The sequence below is a fragment of the Coffea arabica genome, chromosome 8e (assembly GCF_036785885.1).
Source record: "Coffea arabica cultivar ET-39 chromosome 8e, Coffea Arabica ET-39 HiFi, whole genome shotgun sequence".
NCBI classification, from domain to species: domain Eukaryota; kingdom Viridiplantae; phylum Streptophyta; class Magnoliopsida; order Gentianales; family Rubiaceae; genus Coffea; species Coffea arabica.
This window is the reverse complement of record NC_092324.1, coordinates 44,358,068-44,379,457: the sequence shown is the minus strand read 5'-3', so window position 1 is coordinate 44,379,457 and position 21,390 is coordinate 44,358,068. Positions and strand designations below refer to the sequence as shown.

At 37.5% G+C, this 21,390-nt stretch overlaps 3 protein-coding genes across 6 annotated transcripts; all 3 read left to right on the top strand.

The window, feature by feature from the left end:
• The first annotated feature begins 1,327 nt into the window (after positions 1–1,327).
• LOC113704860 (putative receptor-like protein kinase At3g47110) lies at positions 1,328–5,752 on the top strand. 3 transcript variants are annotated; one of them, XM_072060817.1, is made up of 3 exons: positions 1,328–4,206; positions 4,884–5,299; positions 5,377–5,752. In XM_072060817.1, exons 1-2 carry the CDS (start codon positions 1,488–1,490, stop codon positions 5,288–5,290), a joined length of 3,126 nt encoding a protein of 1,041 aa, XP_071916918.1. In that variant the 5' UTR covers positions 1,328–1,487; the 3' UTR covers positions 5,291–5,299; positions 5,377–5,752. The 3 variants fall into 3 exon arrangements, with proteins under 3 accessions (XP_071916918.1, XP_071916919.1, XP_027082531.1); XM_072060818.1 differs by having other exon boundaries at positions 5,079–5,752; XM_027226730.2 differs by having other exon boundaries at positions 4,884–5,752.
• A 2,624-nt stretch (positions 5,753–8,376) lies between these two features.
• On the top strand, positions 8,377–12,384 carry LOC113703317 (receptor kinase-like protein Xa21). 2 transcript variants are annotated; one of them, XM_072062230.1, is made up of 4 exons: positions 8,377–11,191; positions 11,473–11,576; positions 11,665–11,885; positions 12,126–12,384. In XM_072062230.1, the coding sequence occupies exon 1, from the start codon at positions 8,470–8,472 to the stop codon at positions 10,654–10,656; it is 2,187 nt and encodes a 728-aa protein (XP_071918331.1). In that variant the 5' UTR covers positions 8,377–8,469; the 3' UTR covers positions 10,657–11,191; positions 11,473–11,576; positions 11,665–11,885; positions 12,126–12,384. The 2 variants fall into 2 exon arrangements, with proteins under 2 accessions (XP_071918331.1, XP_027080444.2); XM_027224643.2 differs by having other exon boundaries at positions 11,473–11,885.
• On the top strand, positions 10,867–12,176 carry LOC140004369 (receptor kinase-like protein Xa21). The gene is made up of 3 exons (XM_072061118.1): positions 10,867–11,191; positions 11,425–11,849; positions 12,126–12,176. The coding sequence occupies exons 1-3, from the start codon at positions 10,867–10,869 to the stop codon at positions 12,174–12,176; spliced, it is 801 nt and encodes a 266-aa protein (XP_071917219.1).
• Positions 12,385–21,390: the final 9,006 nt, after the last annotated feature.

The window sequence follows — 21,390 nt, the reverse complement described above, 5'->3', positions numbered from 1 at the left end:
AGCTACTATCAGATAAGGCCCACCTATGCCTAACTAGTTGATCAGTTCTAAAGACATGTTAAAAAATTTCAGAAGACTACTGGTCAACAAGACGTGCCCACATCTATGAGTCACGCTGAAATTGGCGAATTGAAAATTTTTTACCAGAAGACTCCTTATGTTTTAGGTGTACCTGCATCTAAAATAATTGAAAAATTCGGTAGCTATTTTCATTCTATTGGTTTCATTCCACCTTTTACTCCACATCCTTAGCAATGCAACGTCCTCCTCTATTTTCAGGGAAGTTTCGTTATTCCCTTTCCTTTTTTTTTTTTTGGTTCTTTATTTCTAAATTCACTCCCTAGCATGGAAGTGGATATCTTCTTGGTGCTAACAGCTAAGACGTGGTTTTCTTTAGATTTGCAGCTGTATGCAGATCTGAAGCCCCAAAGTGAAATTGCTAGCTTGTGAACTCATGAAGAGATACATCCTTATGGATTTTACTTTGAAAATAAATGTATCCTTCAAACATTTTATTTTCTTGTTTTGTCGTGCTAGTCATGCTGATTTAAAAGTTGAAGTCAACCGGCTCAACTCTGCTTGAGCATTTGAAGATTGGATTAAAGAAGTTTTTTAGCCACCAATATTAAAGTTTCTTCTTATTTTTTAGTCCAAAGAAAGTATTTAAGTAATGAGTAGTAAATTAACTTGACTTTCGAGGAAACTAAATGATTAGAGTAAAAAGCATTTGATTTTGAATTGTTTAGTATTCCAATTCCATCAAATTGCAAACCTAGTCCTTTGATTTTGGAGCAGTACATTCACTTTTGAGGAAAATTTATTGGGGGGGCAATGCTTAAAATCTACTAAAATTGAAGGCTATACTAATGGAATTTGGTGCTCCATGCCCATACTACAAATCCGCCGCTGACTAGTCATCTCAATTATTTGAGAGAAGACATTAGGTTGGTTGTCAATTAGAAGATGTGGAAAAAGGAATAAAAATATAACTCAGTAAGACGAAGAGAACACTTTTGTTGTTTAGGTCAAGAAACAAGAATACATTTTCTCCAACCTCAGATAAATTATTTGTCCTCAGTTTTGTATGTTTGTGTAGACTTAGAGCAGAGCAACTAGAATTTAGAAATAGAAGCGCATTTGATTTCTATAAAGTCGCTGGCCATTTTCCAAACTGATAGACGTTGATACGTAAAGGACCAATAATCATCTTGCGTGTTTGTTTTATTAGGTTACTAAATTGTAAGTTGGTGGAAGCTCGCTGACCATTTCTGTATTAAGTTCTCACAACGAAGTTTAGCTCATTTTACTCGAAAATATACCAAGAAATTATTTCGTTCCAGTTGTTTGGGATAATATAAGCAGAACTACAAAAATCTATAACTGCTCAAACATTGTTCCCATTCCACAGAAACTTTTATCATTCAATCATCAATTTGTTGCAAATTAATCCATCTTTGCCTTCACATCCCATCGAAATTCCAAATACCATGTGGGGATTTCGCTCATCAACATTAGCAAACATTTTTCTCCTACTCTTAGTTGCCATGAGCTTTTCAGTAAACCATGTTTCAGCTGCAAAACAATTTCAAAATGAGACCGATCGACTTGCTCTGCTTGAATTCAAGAAGCAGATATATGATGACCCATTTGGAGTGCTGAATTCCTGGAACCATTCACAACACCATTGCCAGTGGGAAGGAGTCACCTGCAGTACTCGACATCAGAGGGTCATAGCCTTGATTCTAAGGTATAAGCAGTTGTCTGGAACCATATCTCCTCATGTCGGAAATCTAAGCTTCATGAGGTTCATCCAACTTGCGGAGAATCAATTCCATGGTGAGATTCCCCAAGAATTCAGTCGCCTCAAAAGGCTAAGAGTCTTGAACCTGTCAAGTAATGCACTCGGTGGAAAAATCCCAGAAAATCTGAGCTACTGCGCAGAGATGATAGCTATTGACCTAACCAGTAACAAGCTAGAAGGGAAGATTCCAATTGATCAGCTAAGCAATTTGAAGAAGCTTGAACATTTTTATCTTCGCACAAACAATTTGACAGGAGAGATTCCCTCTTCCATTGGGAACTTATCATCATTGATCCGAATCAGTCTCGACTTCAACAATCTAGAGGGAAATTTGCCCATGGAGATGGGGCTCTTGAAAAGGTTATCTATATTTTCAGCAGCAGAAAATAAACTATCTGGTATTATCCCTGCCTCCATCTTTAATAGTTCAGCCATTACTGTCATTTCAGTGGCCGACAATTCCTTTCATGGCAATCTCCCAACCAACATAGGTCTCACCCTACCAAATCTACAAGTGTTGTATGTCGGGGGGAACAACTTGTATGGAAACTTTCCAACTTCAATCACTAATGCTTCTGGGCTTGAGATACTTGATCTTCCCTATAATAAGTTCGCAGGCCAAATTCCAACTAATTTAGGAGATCTGACACAACTCAAAAGAGCTAATCTTAATCACAATCTCTTCGGTAATAATTCTACAGGAGATTTGGATTTTATTGCATCACTGACCAACTGCAGTAATCTAAGAATTCTGTCCTTGAGTGCCAATACATTTGGAGGTAATGTACCTAAAATCATGGCCAATCTCTCAAATCAACTCACTGAATTGTTCGTGGGAGGAAACCAACTGTCAGGAACCATTCCAGAAGGATTTGGAAACTTTGTCAACCTAATTCAACTTGGCCTTGAATTGAACTCTTTTTCAGGGATTATTCCAAGAGATTTTGGCAAGTTACCAAATTTGCAAGGATTGCGTCTGGACCATAATGACTTGTCAGGACAGATAGTCTCTACCCTATGCAACAACACCAATCTATACTATCTGGACTTATCATTTAACCAGTTTGAAGGGGGCAATATATTTGACAATGTTCTTATGAACTGTCAAAATTTGCAATATCTGGATATATCTCAAAACAACTTCACTGGAATTATATCACCACATTTTCTGCAGACGCACTCATCACTGATGTACATCAAAATAGGTGAAAATTTGTTTAGTGGTTCTCTGCCTCCTGAAGTTGGAAAGCTTATACATTTGGTGGATTTCAATGTTTCCCACAATCAATTTGCTGGAGATATACCCATCTCACTTGCTGATTGTTCAAATCTGGAGAATCTTTTTATGCAGGCCAATTTTTTCAAAGGAACATTTCCACCAAATTTGGCTTCTTGGAAGAGCATCCAGCAAGTAGACCTTTCAAGTAATAATTTGACTGGACCAATACCAAAAGAACTTGAGAAGCTTCAATATTTGAGGTACTTAAACCTTTCCTACAACAACATCGAGGGCGAGATACCAAACACAGGAATTTTCAGCAATGCAAGTCAAATATCATTGATTGGCAACAACAAACTCTGTGGAGGCATTCCAGAATTGGAGTTCCCACCTTGCCCAGTGATTAAGGGGAAAAACAGAGGAAAGCTGAAGGTTGTCATATTGCTGTCCATTGTTTTACCGGCAACGCTTCTGGTTCTTATTACAGTGTTGTTATATATCTTGGTATATCGAAAAAGAGAAAGAAGACTGGTGGCCGGATTCTCTAGCATGCCTACAGGAGTCGATAAGCTCTTGCGAATTTCTTACCACGAACTTCATCGTGCAACTTCAGGATTTTCTTCAGAAAACTTAATTGGTTCAGGAAATTTTGGAGCTGTCTACAAAGGAAGGCTAGAAAAACATGGCAATATGCTTGTAGCAGTCAAAGTTCTCGATCTTCGAAAGAATGGGGCTTCCACAAGTTTTAAGGCCGAGTACAAAGCATTGAGAAATATTCGCCATAGAAACCTTGTCTCTATCGTGAGTTATTGCTCCAGTATTGATTCCAAGGATGATGAATTCAAAGCTCTAGTCTATGAGTTGATGGAAAATGGAAATCTAGACCTGTGGCTGCATCCAGAGACAACTGATAAACCAACAAGCTCAAGAAGCCTTAATCTTTCTCAGAAGCTGAACATTGCAATTGATGTGGCTTCAGCATTGCAGTATCTTCACAACCACTGTGAAGCAGAGATTGTTCATTGTGATCTAAAACCAAGTAACATTCTTCTTGACAATGATCTTGTTGCACATGTGGGTGATTTTGGATTGGCAAGGCTTCTCCCGAAACCCGTCAACAGATCTTCCGAGAAAGAAGGCAGCAGTACTATTGCTATAAAAGGAACAATCGGTTACGCAGCCCCAGGTAATGCAAATTTTTGTTGCCAAGATTTTACTTAATTGTGCGCAGACTAATCAAACTCTCAAATTATAGGTTTTGTTTTAATTATTATAAGTAGGAGGTTCAAACCCAGAACCTCTCGTTTATATTTCTTTCCACCCCTTCCCCCAAATTATATGTCTAACCTACCCTAGGTAACACCACAATTTTCAGTCACCTACTTTAAAATGCAATTTGAGACTAATATTAAATAATAAGAAGAAAAAATATACATATTATTGAAATGAATTGCAAGAAAATGGCGGCATGTCCACAAGGAGAAGCAAAAAAAAAAAAAAAGGAAAAACAAGATGATGAGCAACAAATAAATTTTGTTCAATTAAAGTAAAAAAAAATTATAAATGATCTTTTGTTAGAATCTTGGGTGATATACCCTGTATAATTGATAGTTAATTTTAATGAGTTACTAATTGATAAAATGGTTTCGGGCAATTGACCCCCAATCTAAACATTAGGCTTTTAGTGATTCATATTTAACAATTTCAATTAAGTCTCATTTATGAACCAGTACCTAGTAGATATGTTTAATCTACCCCAATCTAAACAATTGATCCAGTTATCTCCCTTAGATAATTTTCCCTATTTTTTTTAAAGTTTTTCTTTTACAACGTAACATTATATATCTGAAAACAAAAATTCAGAATACGGAATGGGTCTTACGGCATCAACTCTTGGGGATGTCTATAGTTATGGGATTCTCCTGCTAGAGATGATCACTAGGAGGAGGCCAACTGATGATATGTTTATGGATGAGCTAGATCTGCATAACTATGTTAGTAGGGCTCTGCCTGAACAAGTTTGTGAGATCGTGGAACCCTTGATTCTTTGCAAAGCAGGAGATGGAAACAGAAGAATGACTCCTAAAAGGGAAAATATCAATGGTGGAAGAGAGATGGAGTGTGTTATTTCCCTGTTAAAACTCGGCCTCAAATGCTCACAAAGATTGCCAAATGATCGGATGCACATGAATGAAGTTGTCAGCAAATTACATCTCATTAAGGATGTTTTTCTCGGTGCCAGGGTACATCAAGAAAATCTTGAAGTTTAATTGCTACAGGTATGCATGAGAATTTAATACAGTCACAAATTGAGGTTCAGTTTTTCTATTTTAGACAAACGATTTTTTCTATTCAGAATCTATTTTAGCCAAAAAAAAAAAAAAGGAGTGATGTGTTGTGCTCACTAGCGTGGAAAAAGATGTATCTGGATTTGCAGCCGTTTGTTGGTCTGAATCTCTGAGCTGAAGTTGATAGCTGTGTGAGCAGCTAAAGAAGACACCTTTGGCTCTTTTATTTGAAAAATTAAATGGACGACTCAAATATGTTGGTATGTTCTTTCTTTATAGGAACTGAATGTTTCGGAAGGCAGTCAATTGGCTCAATTCTGCTTGAACATCTTTATCCTCCTGTGTTATACTTGAATCTTATGTTTCCATAATATACATTATACAATAAATTGTACTGTACTTAATTACAGGGCATGCTCTTGCTCCTATGATTGATTTACATAAGCATGCCTTTCTTTGAATGTTGATTTTGCTACCACATGAAATCTTAGTCACAATGAGAACGACATAAAGGGGTAGAGGGCAGGAATCAATTGCACAATAAACCCATATGTTCCCTTGCTAGCATATCCATACATTGCCCGATCAAGTTATGGATGGCCATGGTGGTCATTGTAAAAAAAATTTTCAATTAGTATTAAATTACATGATAATCATATGCATCATCACCTGCATAATCAGTCCGTATGTACTAACCTTTTTTATTTTTATTCCTATTTTGTTGGGGTGTCTCAAATAGGTTATACAATAATAGTAACGTGTGCCCATAAAACACTCGTTAAGATATATTTTAGGTGTTATATTTTTATAAATATAAGATTAATTAGGAAAAGTAAATAAATACAAGGGAAGATCAGCAAAATTAAATAGGAAAAGTATATAAATATAAGGGAAGATAATCATTGTTAGTATGTGTGTGTGTGTGTTTATCTCTATATATATATATATATATATATATATATTTATGTTAGGTTAGATGTGTTTACAAGTGCCCTAAACCATCTATTACAAAAACCAATGTTGTTGGATCCAACTGGACCGGACAGTTCGATCGATTCGATCATGAAGATCCAAACTGGACCAGACGGTTCGATCAATCCGATTGTGAACCGCCCTTCTTTTTTGAACTGGTTTGTAGTATAAAACTGCTTTGGTAAAAAATCAGTCAAAACCATAAAAAATCAGTTAAACCAGTGACCAGATTTAACTGGTTGATCCGATTCTCAAACTTTATTTTCTTCTTTTCCCCAAACATAATTTGAGTTGCCTAAATTGTAACACTTTCATTTATTAATAGGAATAAAAAAAAAAGTCATCCATTTAGTGTAAATATCAAAATCACTCGCTTTTCTAAATAATCTCTAAATCAAGATGTTTGTATCCCTATGATTTCATTAATTTAGCATCAATGATTCCAACTTGCATTAATTTGTTTTAATTTAGTTTTTTTAAGTAATTTTAGAGAATGGACATGTTTTAACCATAAATTTACATTTTTATATATAATTATTAGGTGTATATTTGATTGCAAGTCTAATATTTTTGAAACATTTTCATGATTGGCCAAATATAACCAAGAATTTAATTTCAATATATTTTAAAACTTATAAAAATATAAAATAATTATGATATCATACTGATATCAGCAGATTGTCGAGAATGGTCCGACCAATTCGTCCAGTTGACTATTGATCCAGTGGTTTAGCCAGTCTCTATCCAGTCCAAGTTTAACAACATTGACAAAAACCCTAATAGTAAATATCACATTTTGTCCATTTTATTCAATTTCTTCTATTAATCCGATACTTAATGCCCATATCTCATCAATATGTCTCATTTCTAGATCTAAATGGCTAAACGGATGAAGACAATAGATGAAAATGTCTCCGGAGTAGATACCGTATTAAATCTGGGACCTTTTAATCAATAAGACAAAAGGTAGAAATTAGACTAATGGAAAGATGAGGCACCTAAGCTAAGCTAAATGATCAAATCGAACTGGGGTAAAAAAAAAACATCAAGTGAACAAAATAAGAAATGTTTTCAAAAGGTTCAGCCGGTGTTAGTATAGTTTGCCCAATTTAATAAGTCTGCTAACTGGGCCCTCGGCAAAGAGCCCAAGCCTCCAAGTGGTTCATAACATCCCTGTTACTGGTGTGGAAAATTTTCAGTTTCAACCTCGGCCATTTTGTTGTGATTCATTTATCCAGTCATCGACTGGCCCAATGCTATTTGCTGGGATGAGGATAGTGTGAGTTGAGAGTCCATCGTCAGTTAAATTTGATTCTCATTGTGGGCCAAACTGGGAAGATCATTGACCATCTCTGATCCTCCATCACGCGGTATCAGACAGCAGAATCACTAGGGAGTTTACGCCCTTTCAGAGACATCTTTTTTGACTCACGGTTAAACCTCACCAAATTCGTTCTCTTTTTTCTTTTTTTTTTGTAAGGGAAAATTATTGAAATGTCCTTCAGGATCTTACACTTTGTTAAATGAATTTTTTCCATTTCTCACTTTTAAAATGTTGATTTTATGTCCCTTACAAAATTAAGTAGATCAGATTTGGTTCCAATCTAAATTTTTGACCACGTTTTAATCTAAATACACCACGTAACTCACACTTGATCCTTTTCTTAAGGTATAAAAAAGTCCAATTTTATGAACAAAGTATGAGAGACTTTTTGACCGATTTTTCCTTTGTTTAAATCACAAGAATCCCCTTCGATGACATTTTATAGAGGTACACTTACTTTGGCTGAATAATATATATCAATGAAAAATTGGCAGGAGATAACTCTTGCTTTGATAAGACCTTCTCGGTTAACAAAGCTGAGGTGAAAATTAATTAGTCAAATGAATGATCCATAATGCAAAACATTAGGAATTCAACATCTAATTGTTTCTGATCTCCTTTACAAGTAATTTTCGGGGTTTGAAAAGTACCAGGAATTGGGTCATGGTCGACATGCTGAAATTCTATTGAGTCTGGCGGAAGCTCACTGACCATATCTTTGTTTAAGCTTTGACAACGAAGTTTATGGTTGTTTGGGCAACCATAAAGCAGAACAACAAGAATCTTTAACGGCTCAAACGTGTTCCCAATCCACAGAAACTTTTACCATTCAATCATCAGTTTGTAGCCGATCCCAACAAAGACCATGTGGGGACTTCGCTCATCGACATTAGGAAACATTTTTCTCCTACTCTCAGTTGCCATGAACTTTTCAGTAAGCCATGTTTCATCTGCTAAACAATTTCAAAATGAGACCGATCGCCTGGCTCTGCTTGAATTCAAGGATCAGATATATGATGACCCGTTTGGAGCGCTGAAATCCTGGAACCATTCACAGCACCATTGCCGGTGGGAAGGAGTCACTTGTGGTACTCAACACCAAAGGGTCATAGCCTTGACTCTGAGGAGTAAGCAGTTGTCTGGAACCATATCTCCTCATGTCGGAAATCTGAGCTTCATGAGGTCCATCCAACTTGGGGACAATCAATTCCATGGTGAGATTCCCCAAGAGTTCGGTCGCCTCTTCAGGCTGAGAGTCTTGAACCTGTCAAGTAACACAATCAGTGGAAAAATCCCAGCAAACTTGAGCTACAGCGCAGAGATGATAAATATTAGCCTAACGGGGAACAATCTAGAAGGGAAAATCCCGATCGATCAGCTGAGCAATTTGAAGAAGCTTGAAATTTTTTATCTTGGCCAGAACAATTTGACAGGAGAGATTCCCTCTTCCATTGGGAACCTATCTTCATTGATCAGAATTGGTCTCCAGTACAACAATCTGGAGGGAAATTTGCCCATGGAGATGGGGCTCTTCAAAAGGTTGAAGTATATAGGACTTCATGGAAATAAACTATCTGGTATAATCCCTGCCTCCATCTTTAATAGTTCAGACATTACTTCCATTTCAGTAACAGACAATTACTTTCACGGCAATCTCCCAATTAACATGGGTCTCACCCTACCAAATCTGGGAGAATTATTTCTTGGGATAAATGAGTTCTCTGGAAACTTTCCCACTTCAATCACCAATGCTTCTGGGCTTGAGGAACTTGATCTTTCCAGCAATAAGTTCGCAGGCCAAGTTCCGGCTAATTTAGGAGATCTGACAAATCTTCAAAGATTAAATCTTGAAAGAAACCTCTTCGGCGGTAATTCAACTGGAGACTTAGATTTTATTGCATCATTGACCAACTGCAGTGATCTAAGCCTTTTTTCATTGAGTACCAACAATTTTGGAGGTAATATACCTAAAGTCATGGCCAATCTCTCAAATCAACTCACTACATTGTACTTGGGAGGAAACCAACTGTCAGGAACCATTCCACAAGGATTTGGAAACTTTGTCAACCTAATTCGACTTAGCCTTGAATTGAACTATCTTTCAGGGGTCATTCCAAGAGATTTTGGCAAATTACAAAATTTGCAATTTGTGCGTCTAGACAATAATCAATTTTCAGGACAGATAGTATCTACCCTATGTAATGCTACCGCTCTATACTATCTGGACTTATCATTTAACCAGTTTGAAGGGGGCAATATATTTGACAATGTTCTTATGAACTGTCAAAATTTGCAATATCTAGATATATCTCAAAACAACTTCACTGGAATTATATCACCACATTTTCTGCAGACGCACTCATCACTGATTTACATGAAAATAGGTGAGAATTCGTTTAGTGGTTCTCTGCCTCCGGAAGTTGGAAAGCTTATACATTTGGTGGATTTCAATGTTTCCCACAACCAACTTGCTGGAGGTATGCCCATATCACTTGCTGACTGTGCAGATCTGGCGACTCTTTTTATGCAATCCAATTTTTTCCAAGGAACAATTCCACCAAATTTGGCTTCTTGGAAGAGCATCCAGAAATTAGACCTTTCAAGTAATAACTTGTCTGGTCCAATACCCAAAGAACTTGAGAAGCTTCAGTTTTTGAGCTACTTAAATCTTTCCTACAACGACATGGAGGGCGAGATACCAAACATAGGAGTTTTCAGGAATGAAAGTCAAATATCACTGACTGGCAACAACAAACTCTGTGGAGGCATTCCAGAATTGGAGTTCCCACCTTGCCCAGTGATTAAGGGGAAAACTAGAGGAAAGCTGAAGGTTATCATATTGCTGTCCATTGTTTTACCAGCAGCGCTTCTGGTTCTCGGTGCATTGTTGTTATATTTCTTGGTATATCGAAAAAGAGAAAGAAGAATGGTGGCCGGATTCTCTAGCATGCCCACAAGAATCGATGAGCTCTTACGGGTTTCTTACCATGAACTTCTTCGTGCAACTTCAGGATTTTCTTCAGAAAACTTAATTGGTTCAGGAAATTTCTGAGCTGTCTACAAAGGAAGGCTAGGAAAATATGGCAATAAGCTTGTAGCAGTTAAAGTTCTTGATCTTCAAAAGAACGGAGCTTCGAAAAGTTTTAAGGCGGAGTGCAAAGCATTGAGAAATATTCGCCATAGAAACCTCGTTTCTATCGTGAGTTATTGCTCCAGTATTGATTCCAAGGGTGATGAATTCAAAGCTCTAATCTATGAGTTGATGGAAAATGGAAATCTGGACCTGTGGCTGCATCCTTCAGACACAACTGATCAGGCAACAAGCTCAAGAAGTCTTAATCTTCTTCAGAAGCTAAATATTGCAATTGATGTGGCTTCAGCATTGCAATATCTTCACGACCACTGCGAAGATGAGATTGTTCACTGTGATCTAAAACCAAGTAACATTCTTCTTGACAATGATCTTGTTGCTCATGTGGGTGATTTTGGATTGGCAAGGCTTCTCCCGAAACCCGTCAACACTTCTTCGGAGCAAGGAACCAGCAGTACTATTGCCATAAAAGGAACAATAGGTTACGCAGCTCCAGGTAATTATAATTTACAACCTTTTTATGGTCAAGATGTTACTTAATTGTGCACGGAAATATAGAACTTTTGGGACATTTAATTCTTTTTAATTTTTTTTTTCAGATTTACATGAAATCTCCAATCACCGATGCATAGTAAAAATTTTAATTAAAGTCATTTTGTTCTAAAAGAAGGTCCATTATGCCCCAATCTAACATTTTATTTATTTTAATAACTTATTTCTTTTATATAGTTTTGCTTTTACTACCCAATAATAATATGTCTAGAAACAAAATCTCAGAGTATGGAATGGGCCTTGGGGCATCAACTCAGGGGGATGTCTACAGCTACGGCATTCTTTTGCTAGAGATGCTTACAGGGAGGAGACCAACTGATGATATATTCGTGGGTGACCTGAATCTACATAACTATGTTAATGGGGCTTTACATGAACAAGTTTCTGAGACCATGAACCCGTTGCTTTTTCTTGAAGGAGATGAAAACAGAAAAATAACTCCTGGAGGGAAAAATAGCAATGGTGGAAAAGAGATGGAGTGCATTATTTCCCTACTGAAAATTGGACTGAAGTGCTCTGCAAGATTACCAAATGACAGGATGCATATGAATGAAGTTGTCAGAAAATTACATGTCATTAAGGATGTTTTACTTGGTCTGAGGGTACACCAAGAAAATCTTGAAGTTTGATTGCCACAGGTATACTCGAGAATTTAATACAGCCCACAAGTTGAAGTTCATTTTTTTTTTCTAATTTAGATAAATTCTTTTATTTTGGACGAAGTCTTGTAAGCTAACTGGTTTCTATCGTTCAGAATCCATTTTAGACACACAAAAAAAAAAAAAAACGGAAACAAGAGAAAAGATATATAAGTGCTGTGCCCACTAGCATGGAAAAGGATGTCTTCTTGTACTAATGCTTGAAATCTTGATTTGCAGCTGCTTACTGGTCTGAATCACCAAGATGAAGTTGCTAGTTCGATGAACTGATAAAGAAGACATCTGTGGCTTTTTATTTGAAAAAATAAATGGATGATTCAAACATATTCCTAGTCTTTCTTTACAAGAATTGTATGTTTTGGAAGGTAGTCAATTAGGTCAATTCGGTTTGAACATCTTTACGCTTCCATACTATGCTTGGATCTTATGCTTCCATACTGTACATTATACTATAAGAGTATTTAGTCCTTGCTTAATATTGGCCTGTAGAAACTTTCAGTCAACGCTTAATTTACAAATCTATTCCTCTTCTCCGAGAAAAAATGGATCCCCATAATTCCAATTTTTGTTCATACTAAAATCAGTCTCCTTGTGTGTCTGAAATTTCGAGCACTGCCTGAAACTTGAGTTCACCTCAGATTAGTGGTATAAATTAGTTACTAATAACTTCTTATACTTGTTTATGATTTCGTGTCCTGGAATGAAGTTCTTTCTTGATTATGATTTCGTGTCCTGGAATGAAGTTCTTTCTCTTGATATGAATCCTATGCCTGTTATGGATCCTGGTTGCTCTGTTTCCCTAATGCATTTTCACACCAGCAGTCTTTGAATCTCCTTGCAGGTTAACCAACTCCTGTTCCTTGTCAAAGACTAATTGTAACTTCTTGAAATCAAAAGTAAGTGAGCTATATGCTTTCATCCAGTCAACACCAATGATCACATCATAAGGCTCCATATCCAGTACGTAGAAATCATGTGAGAATTTACACAATAAATTATCTCCATTAGCTACTTTCACCCTAAAGGGCTTAATCTTCTTGATCAACTCAGTATGCTGAAAGGCTACCGAAGCCTTAATAAACTAATGGCATATCCATCTTTTGAGAGTCAGGAATATGGAATGTATGAAAATATTTTTGACTTTTTGGGATCCATTCCCATGGGTTTTCTCCATCAAAGACTGGAAATTCCATCCTTGGAATGGCCAATTGCAAGAACTGGCTATTTCCATCGGAATCTTATTCAATACGTCCCCAGTGATTTTGCCCGTCAGAATGCCCTGTGGGGGTCTGCAAAATTCCTCTATCACCATGAACAGTCCTCATCGCAGCTCTGAATTGATTGGATAGAGCTGCAATTAAGTTCTTCAATTCATCGATGGATGATTCAATTTTCTCTTCCAAATGTTGCCGATCAGCGGTCATCGAATCCCTCATTTGCTTCTCCGTCGCCACCCAGCTGTCCATTACTCCCTGGGTTCTAATTTCCTGTCTTTTAAGCTGTTCCTTTAGAGATTTCAATCTGGTTCCTTCCGCCATGGTGGAACTAACTACCTCAGATCAAGCCAAGGAAAGGTAGCTCAGATACCACCTTGTAATGACCCAGTGGAGGGGTTGAAGAAAGAGAAAAGGAAAAGAAGAAGAAGAAATTGGGAGAGAAGAGAGAGAATTTTATTGAGAGAGTGAGAATTAGTTACATCAAATCAACACACACTCTGCACTTCACTAATTCTCTTATTTATACGAAAAAAATGGCGGTTACTACTGAGATTCTCCCTAACTGTACAATTGCTGACATGGAAATAACATAGTGCTGAATCTGAATTGTTTGATAACATAAAAAAGTGCTGAATCTGAATTGTTTCAGACATTTAGATGTTTTGAGTGTTTGATAAATAAAAATCTATTTGCTGAACTTGTTAAGTAGTGCTGAACCTGTATGTATTTTTTTCAGCACAAGAATCCTAACTGAATGCTTAATTCTGATAAGAATCAATAGAATTACTTCAACTACTTTATCTTATCTACCAAATCTACCCTTGTTTGTTAATTATATTCAAAATTCTTATTTAATTAAACAACCTAATATTCTCTATCTAACGATTTTTAGTTTCTCTTTCTCCCTTTTTAATGACCTTCACATCTTCTCCATACTTCTCATATAATATATTTCATCTTTTATATTAATTTGATTTCAAAATAAATATTATCATTTTCATACCTAACAAAATTTAAACTAATTAAATCATAGATTCTATTTCTTTTTTGAATGAAAGGATATAAGGGCAAAATTGTCAAATTAAACTTATTAAGCATTCAGTTATAAATATTTATCAAACAGTATAAATAGGTTTAGCATTAAAATTCAGACATTCATATATTTTTTTCAGTGCTTAAAATTCAGCAAATTAATTGTTTCAGTATTCAGATTTCAGAATTCAGACTTCAGAATTCAGATTCAGATTTATCAAACGGAACCTTATACGAAAAAAAATGGCGGTTACTACTGAGATTCTCCCTAACTGTACAATTGCTGACGTGGAAATATTCCATAACTAACTACCGGACTCAACAATCTTGTAATGATTTCTAATCGGGATATTACAGGAGCCAAGTGAAAAGTGTGATGAAACTTTTTTTTTGAGTATCTTTGTTAGGTGCAAAGATGCGTCCAGATTGCACATTATAGATGCTATGAAGGAATTATTAGAGATGAATGAGGTGGATGGGGTGGTTTCTCATTCCGAGGACAGTTGTGATTTTGCCAAATTGGTTAATGTTGTGGAATTTTCTGATAATATCGTAATCTTCATTTTCCTTTAATGTTTTATCAATATTAATTGCAATTGTGCCAATGAGGTATTGGTTTCGTGGCTCAGGTTGAAATCTCCCTTTCTCCTCCCAACTACCCTTCCCTTGCTAGAAAACAAATTTTTTTTTAAAAAAAATAATTGCAGCTGTGTTTTATCAAGACTAATGTTGTGTTTTCTGTTAATTCTTTTTCCTCAAAAAAAATTTGCAGTTTATGTACGTGATTTGGTCACAATCATTTCCATGTGGATGCTGGTCATGCTTCATAGGTGTACCGAGGGGGAGGGGGATAGATTTGGTGGTACGGGAAATGGAGTATAAGTGAGAGATCTCGAATTCGAGACTTCCTACTTACATTAAAAAAATGCTTCGATTGACTGAAAATATATTAAGTCCAAGCTTAATATTGGTCACGCTTCTTTCGATCATGTGACCAAGGCTCTCCTTGGGTGCAAGTTAAGGGATTAAATCTCTTGATTTGCATTCATCTTGAAGATTTTTTAAAAGTTTCACCAGCGGGTGCAAAGGCATCCATTTGATCCAATGGTGGTTCAGTCCCCTGTCAGGCATCAAAAGAAGTATAAAATGTCGTTTTATAATGATTGCTATGCATTTTGATCATAAGGAGCAAAATAAGCAAAACGACATAGTTGGACTTAATCTGGTAGTTAGTGCTTTATGTCCAGTTAGTTAGAGGAATAATGGAATTGTGTAAATAATTCCATTTTCTTGTAACCGAATTGGCATGAGTAATACCAAGGTTCATCTTCTCTCTCTTCCTTGTTACTCTCTCTTCTCTCTTCTTCTTTCTCTGCTCATTTCTAGTTTCTCTCTCAAACACTTCTCCACTCTTGCTTTGCTAAGTTTCATCCAACCTCTCATAGATTTCTTGGCCTGACAATTGGAATTAGAGCAGTCGATCCTTGGCTGCTAGGGACACCACTCATGGCTGAAAACACCAGATTTCGATCGTTGGAGGATCAACTCAAGAAACAGGAAAGTAGACTCCAAGAAGTAATGGGGACCATGACTGCAGTTTAGGCCTCTTGTCAAAACAATTTGCAGCACAAATTCCATGAAGAATTGGAGCAGAACAATTCGAGATTAGCGGCTATGGTAGGGAACCCAGATCAGAAGTTCAACAAGATGGAGCAGAAGTTCAATGCTCTACTAAAGGTAATGATGAAAGAAAAAGGCATGTCAGAGGTTGAAGCAGGAACGTCAGAACCAATTCTACCTACTCTCCCAGCGCATTTGAAGCTCATGTCCTCTGCAGAAATGCATGGAATATAGCCTGATGCTAGAGGTAAGAACTTTGTTCCCAACCTGCCAAGACTAGAGATGCCTATGTCTTCTTCGGGTAACCCTAGGGAGTGGCTAAGAAAATGTGAGAAATACTTCTTGAATTACCAAATACCTGAGAACCAGAGGATAGATGTGATAGAAATATTTTTGGAAGGAAAGGCTGACAATTGGTTCCAAGGGGTGAAGCTAGAAAGACCTAGGATGTCTTGGTCTGAATTTTGCGAATTATTGTGTGAAAGGTTTGCTGGAAAGTGGTCACGTGATGTGGTAGAGGAATTTAACAAATTACAACAAAAGGGAACTGTAGAAGAGTATGAGGAGAAATTTGAAGAATTAAAGACCCTTATGTTGATTAGAAACCCCAAACCGGGTGAGAGGTAGTTTGTGTCCAGTTTCATCAGTGGCTTAAAGGAAGAAATTAAGCCAATGGTCAAGATGTTCAAACCACAAACTCTATCCAAAGCTTTTGAAGTTGCATAATTGCAGGAGTGCTCGCTTGAAGTTCCATCTGAACAGCATAAGCCTTCAGGAAAATAGCAGTAGAACCCAAGTATGGGATGTACAGGAACCACGCAAATGGTCAGAGCAATCCAAATTCCTACAAACTTCCTGCTATTGACCCAAATTTCAAGAAGGTTGAAACTAAATCCATGGAATATAATAGGATTTCAGTTGAGGAAATGACAGGTTGTCGAAGCCTGTGCAATAATAAAAATAAACCTATTTGCCAATTAAAATAACCAAAACCCAATTCCAAGTACTGGAACAAGGACTCTAGGTGTGCAATGGGTTACTCGATTCACCCTGTTCCCGAAGAGTTTGTTTGATCCGATATACCCGAATGTAATGGCTTTTTCACAAATAAATATTAATTTGTAAACAGGGCAAGTAGGGTCGTATCCTCAGGGATTGGAGGTATTTGTCTCTTTTGAAATCCAAAAAAAAAAAATAACACAGGGGGTGATTTTGTATAAACGACGACAAATGACAATTCACTAACTAAAATGATTAACTAACTAGAAGATAAATGACAATTCACTAAACAAAGAATAACAATAATTAAAGGTCTAAAACAATTAAAACAAGAAAACAATTAAAAATAGAATAGGCAACTAAAATCAAATGGCAATTCACTAAAGGCAAGGTAATAATAATTAAAGGTCTAGCCAAGAAATAACTTCAACAATGGTTCACCTAATTGATCATCGATGTACAAACAATTCTAATTATTTATTAATAAATAGGTTATAACTGCCAAACAAGCGATGACAGTCAATCCCTCCTTACTGTGTCGGTGATTAAGGTACGCCCGTTAATCACTGCTCTAATTGAGAAATAATCCTAGGTACGCCTATAAGATTTAATTCTCCAATTGCCTTACATATTAGAAGAGCCCTATTCTTACCAAATAACGCACTACCAGGGTTATTTCAAATTAGTCCGCGTATTCCCCTGACACAAAGCCAATCGTGCCAGTTGTCACTAATTCAAGGCAATTAAACAATTACGGATTTAAATGCCCTAATTGACAATAGATTATTCAATCAACTAATTATCCGGATCCAAGACAATCAATTAATTAAATAACCATAAGCATAGCAATCAAGGAATATGCGGATACCAATAAATAAAAGGAAAAGATTAAATTAAATTGATCTCACAATTTTTAGGCGAAACAAAGCATCCGTTGTTTCTTGACTAGACAAAGGGGATTTAGTTCATCCTTGACAAGAGAGACCCACGCAAAATTGATGCAACACGCGCGGCCATCGCCTTCGTTTGGGAGAACCCAATTCGTTCGAATAAATGAAAGGAAGAGCAAGCCACAGCAATTGATTCAATTGTTTCTAATTGTCCAGGCATGCGAGAAGAAAACTACACCGGGATGGGAAATGGAAATGTCAAAGTGAAACAACTACAGAGATTCATTCAATTCTCCATTTGCTCCTAACATCCACGAAGGAAGAAAGAAAACTACTAAGAGGCCCCACTAAAAATGAAGAAGATAAGTCAAAAGCTAAAAACTCCAAAATAGTGCCAACCCTTTGCAAATTCTAGTTTCTATCTACTGCCTACTTCTGATGGTCTGTGGCAGCCCCCCATCCGAAGAAGACTTCAGCCTCTTTTTTCCTTTTGAAAGTTGTCTTCCACAAATTACTAGAAAGGGCCGCATCTTCTTGTTCCAAATATGCCCCTGGATGCATGCTACTTGGGCTCTTTCCTTATGATTGCCAAATTGGCATTGGTTTGGTATTTTCGTTCTACTCCCTGAAATAAATGCAAATTATGAAAAGTGAGTTGAACTACTAATTAATCCACATCGGGTCAGGTAATAGGGAAAATTAATAATAAAATAAATGAAAAAATTACAACCTATCAATTCCCCCCACACCTAAACCATGTTTGTCCTCAAGCATAAGAACAGTAAACAAACACCAAAATTTGATAATGGCCATCGCTCTATCTACCAAATTGCCAAGATGCCAAGAAAAATCATATATCAAGCATCAGTGATCAAAATTCGAGAAACATCACCTCGGTTAGCTTCTAAACCGCAAACTCCTCTAATTCCAAATTAACCAATCTAAGAAGAAGGAATGGCGCACAACATTTATCAGCAAATGGTCCAACTATTAACCAAAATCTCTATATTAAGTCTATAAATCGGCAAGCTGACCTCTAACACACACTAACACAACCTGCACTTTTTTTCATGTTTTCTATTATTTACTCCTTTTTTTTAGCGCAAAAGACTTAGTCTCTAGCCATTGAAATCTTTTGACGCGAACTCCGATATTTTTTAGATGAAGGAGTTCGGTTACTCAGCTCTTATCGCTATACGACCACATATTCATAGAAATTACTATTTTTTGAATCGAGAATCGACACTTTTAGGTGAAAATCCCCGGTTACTCAGTAGTAACTAATAGCGGAGTACAGTCAAGTTTATTCACAGCCAAATAACACTATAACGCAAAATAACACTGCTAAACATAATATTAGGAGCAGCTAGCCTCATTATTGCTAAACATGGAGAACCAGAGTCAAATTGGACCGATTCACATTAAAATGCCAACAGTCATTCCCTATACCTAGAAGAGTTAATAAAGAAATCAAAAGAGTCGAGCAATCACCGATATTCACCAAAGAGATGTTCTGGACTTAACCACATTAACTAGATACACTTTTATTATTAAATCATGGCAATAGTAGAATTAGAGTCAATAATTCAACGTCAAACTTTGGCATTCACATGAGAGCTAAGCACCAAAAAGAAAGAAAGAGACTGAACGAAAGATAAACAAATAACAAACTAGAAATAAAGGAAAAATACCTAAAAACTAAAAACTAGAACCACAACTGACCCTCCCACAGCTAAACGATACATTGCCCTCAATGTAGCAAATAAACACCAAAAGTAGGAGAGAGGGCAACAAAACTTCCCTGAAGTGAGGTCAAAGTGGTGGATGATAACCAAATTGCGGCGTAAGACCCGCATGCTGCATAAATGCCGCTAAATTCTGCGCCATGAAATGCACGTTGTGATCAATATTGGTCATCCGAGCCTCCAGATTCTAAACTTGCGTCCGAAGTTGATTCCAATCAGCGGCCCAGGGGGTGGAGGAGGTGCATAGGAGGAGGGGCCAGCGGTATCCTCGGCAGACCCAGGGAACGAAGAGGGCCCGCTTGTGTCAAAGGGCGCGTACCCGGTGCTCGTACCGGTCCCAGAAAGGTAAACTGAAAGAAGCCATTGGGTAGGCACTCAACAACTCCCATCTTCTCTAAGCATTCCATGTTCAGCAACTCCATTTCGAAAGCCAAATGCAGGTCGTGGTCCTGAAGATTAAGAACTCCTAGCTGTACCGCCAAGTGTGTGATATAGGACCTGAGGATTAGGGGTTTGTTCTTTTTGGCTAAAACGGTCTTGAACTGTGCCGCCAACCAACACCCCAAATTCATCTTGACATTGTTCTTCATGCACCAAATGAAGAAGAACTCGTGTCGGGAGAGTATACTAGAGCTGTCCTTTCGACCCAAGTAGCTGTAGGCCAGAAGTCGCTGAACATAACGGGCACTAGGATCCTTGAAAAAGGAGCTCCTAGATCTAAAAGGGTCCTAGAGGTGCCTTTCGACAGACATGTCCCTCCAAATGTCGTGGTAGGAAGAAAGAAATGGCTCTACATAATCACAGGCACTCTCAGCGTATTCCCTAGTCTCGGCATACTCCGGAGTAATGAATCCAAATGCCAGATTAAACTGGGTAATGGAGAAATTGAACTCCTGACCCATCAGACGGAAATGAATAACATTTGGGGTCTCTATGGTATACCTCGTAGGCAACTCAAACTCGAAAGTGGAGTAAAATTCCCTAATCAGCTTGACAAAGGTGGGACAGAAGATATCACGATAAGGACGCCACCCGATATTAGTAAACATCTGATCGACCTCCTCCCGGATGCCTAGGCCAATCATAGCAAGTTTCTCACAACTCTTGCAAGATATGATACGCCTCTCACAAACCTTAGCATATCTCTGCTGATTAGCGGGTCTAGTAAAGTTCAAATGCCCGTCTAGGTGAGCAGCAGAGGCCACATGAGCATCCCTACCCCTGCCTAATCGGGTTCGGACACCAGAAGCAGAAGATTGGTTGATAGGGGTATGGACTGGAATGGAGGGTTGGGGTGAGGGCTGAGATTGAGAGGCTCTAGACCTAGAAGATGATTAGGTCTCACCATGATCGTCAAGACAAGAATAACCAGCAAATGCCAATTTAAGCAACCAGAAAATGTACAATCGAGTCACTCACAATTTATACCAATTTCTTAACAAAGCAACAATGGCACGCAATAACTACAGGATGCCCAACTATTATCAACAACTAGCAACTGGCAAAAGCAATTCAATAGGCACAGGGACTACCCAATGTAGTCAGTCAACAAGCAAACTGCGTGTACCCAAAATCCGAACAAATTGTCCCAACAGTCAACCCGTAACTTTCAGCAAGCAAGCTGTGTATCCTACCAGTAATTAGAGTTCAAAAATTGAAAAACGACAACCCAGTCACAAACTCTCAGCAGACAACCAGGTATCCAAATAGAGTCAACAAGTACTCGTACCAGTACCACTGGTGCAAATCGCAATTCAAAAAAGCAGAAAATTGCTATAACAGAGCAGAGCAGGAACACAGCATTTACCCCCAATCAAGTATTCACCCACCAGGAACTACAAATACCCAATGCTCGACAACCAGATTGCCCTCAATAGATCAATTTGATACTACCAACCGCAGCAAGTAAATCAAGTGGTACAAGCCTCCCAAGTAAACAGGCAACTTCTGAATTAATTCAACCACGATCTCAATAGAAACC

Coding starts and splice junctions, on each gene's coding strand:
- LOC140004369 (XM_072061118.1), top strand. CDS start 10,867: ATGGAAAATGGAAATCTGGACCTGTGGCTGCATCCTTCAGACACAACT. Junction 11,192..11,424: donor AATAGGTTACGCAGCTCCAG/GTAATTATAATT, acceptor TCTTTTATATAG/TTTTGCTTTTACTACCCAAT. Junction 11,850..12,125: donor ATGTTTTACTTGGTCTGAGG/GTACACCAAGAA, acceptor CTTGATTTGCAG/CTGCTTACTGGTCTGAATCA.
- LOC113703317 (XM_072062230.1), top strand. CDS start 8,470: ATGTGGGGACTTCGCTCATCGACATTAGGAAACATTTTTCTCCTACTC.
- LOC113704860 (XM_072060817.1), top strand. CDS start 1,488: ATGTGGGGATTTCGCTCATCAACATTAGCAAACATTTTTCTCCTACTC. Junction 4,207..4,883: donor AATCGGTTACGCAGCCCCAG/GTAATGCAAATT, acceptor ACAAAAATTCAG/AATACGGAATGGGTCTTACG.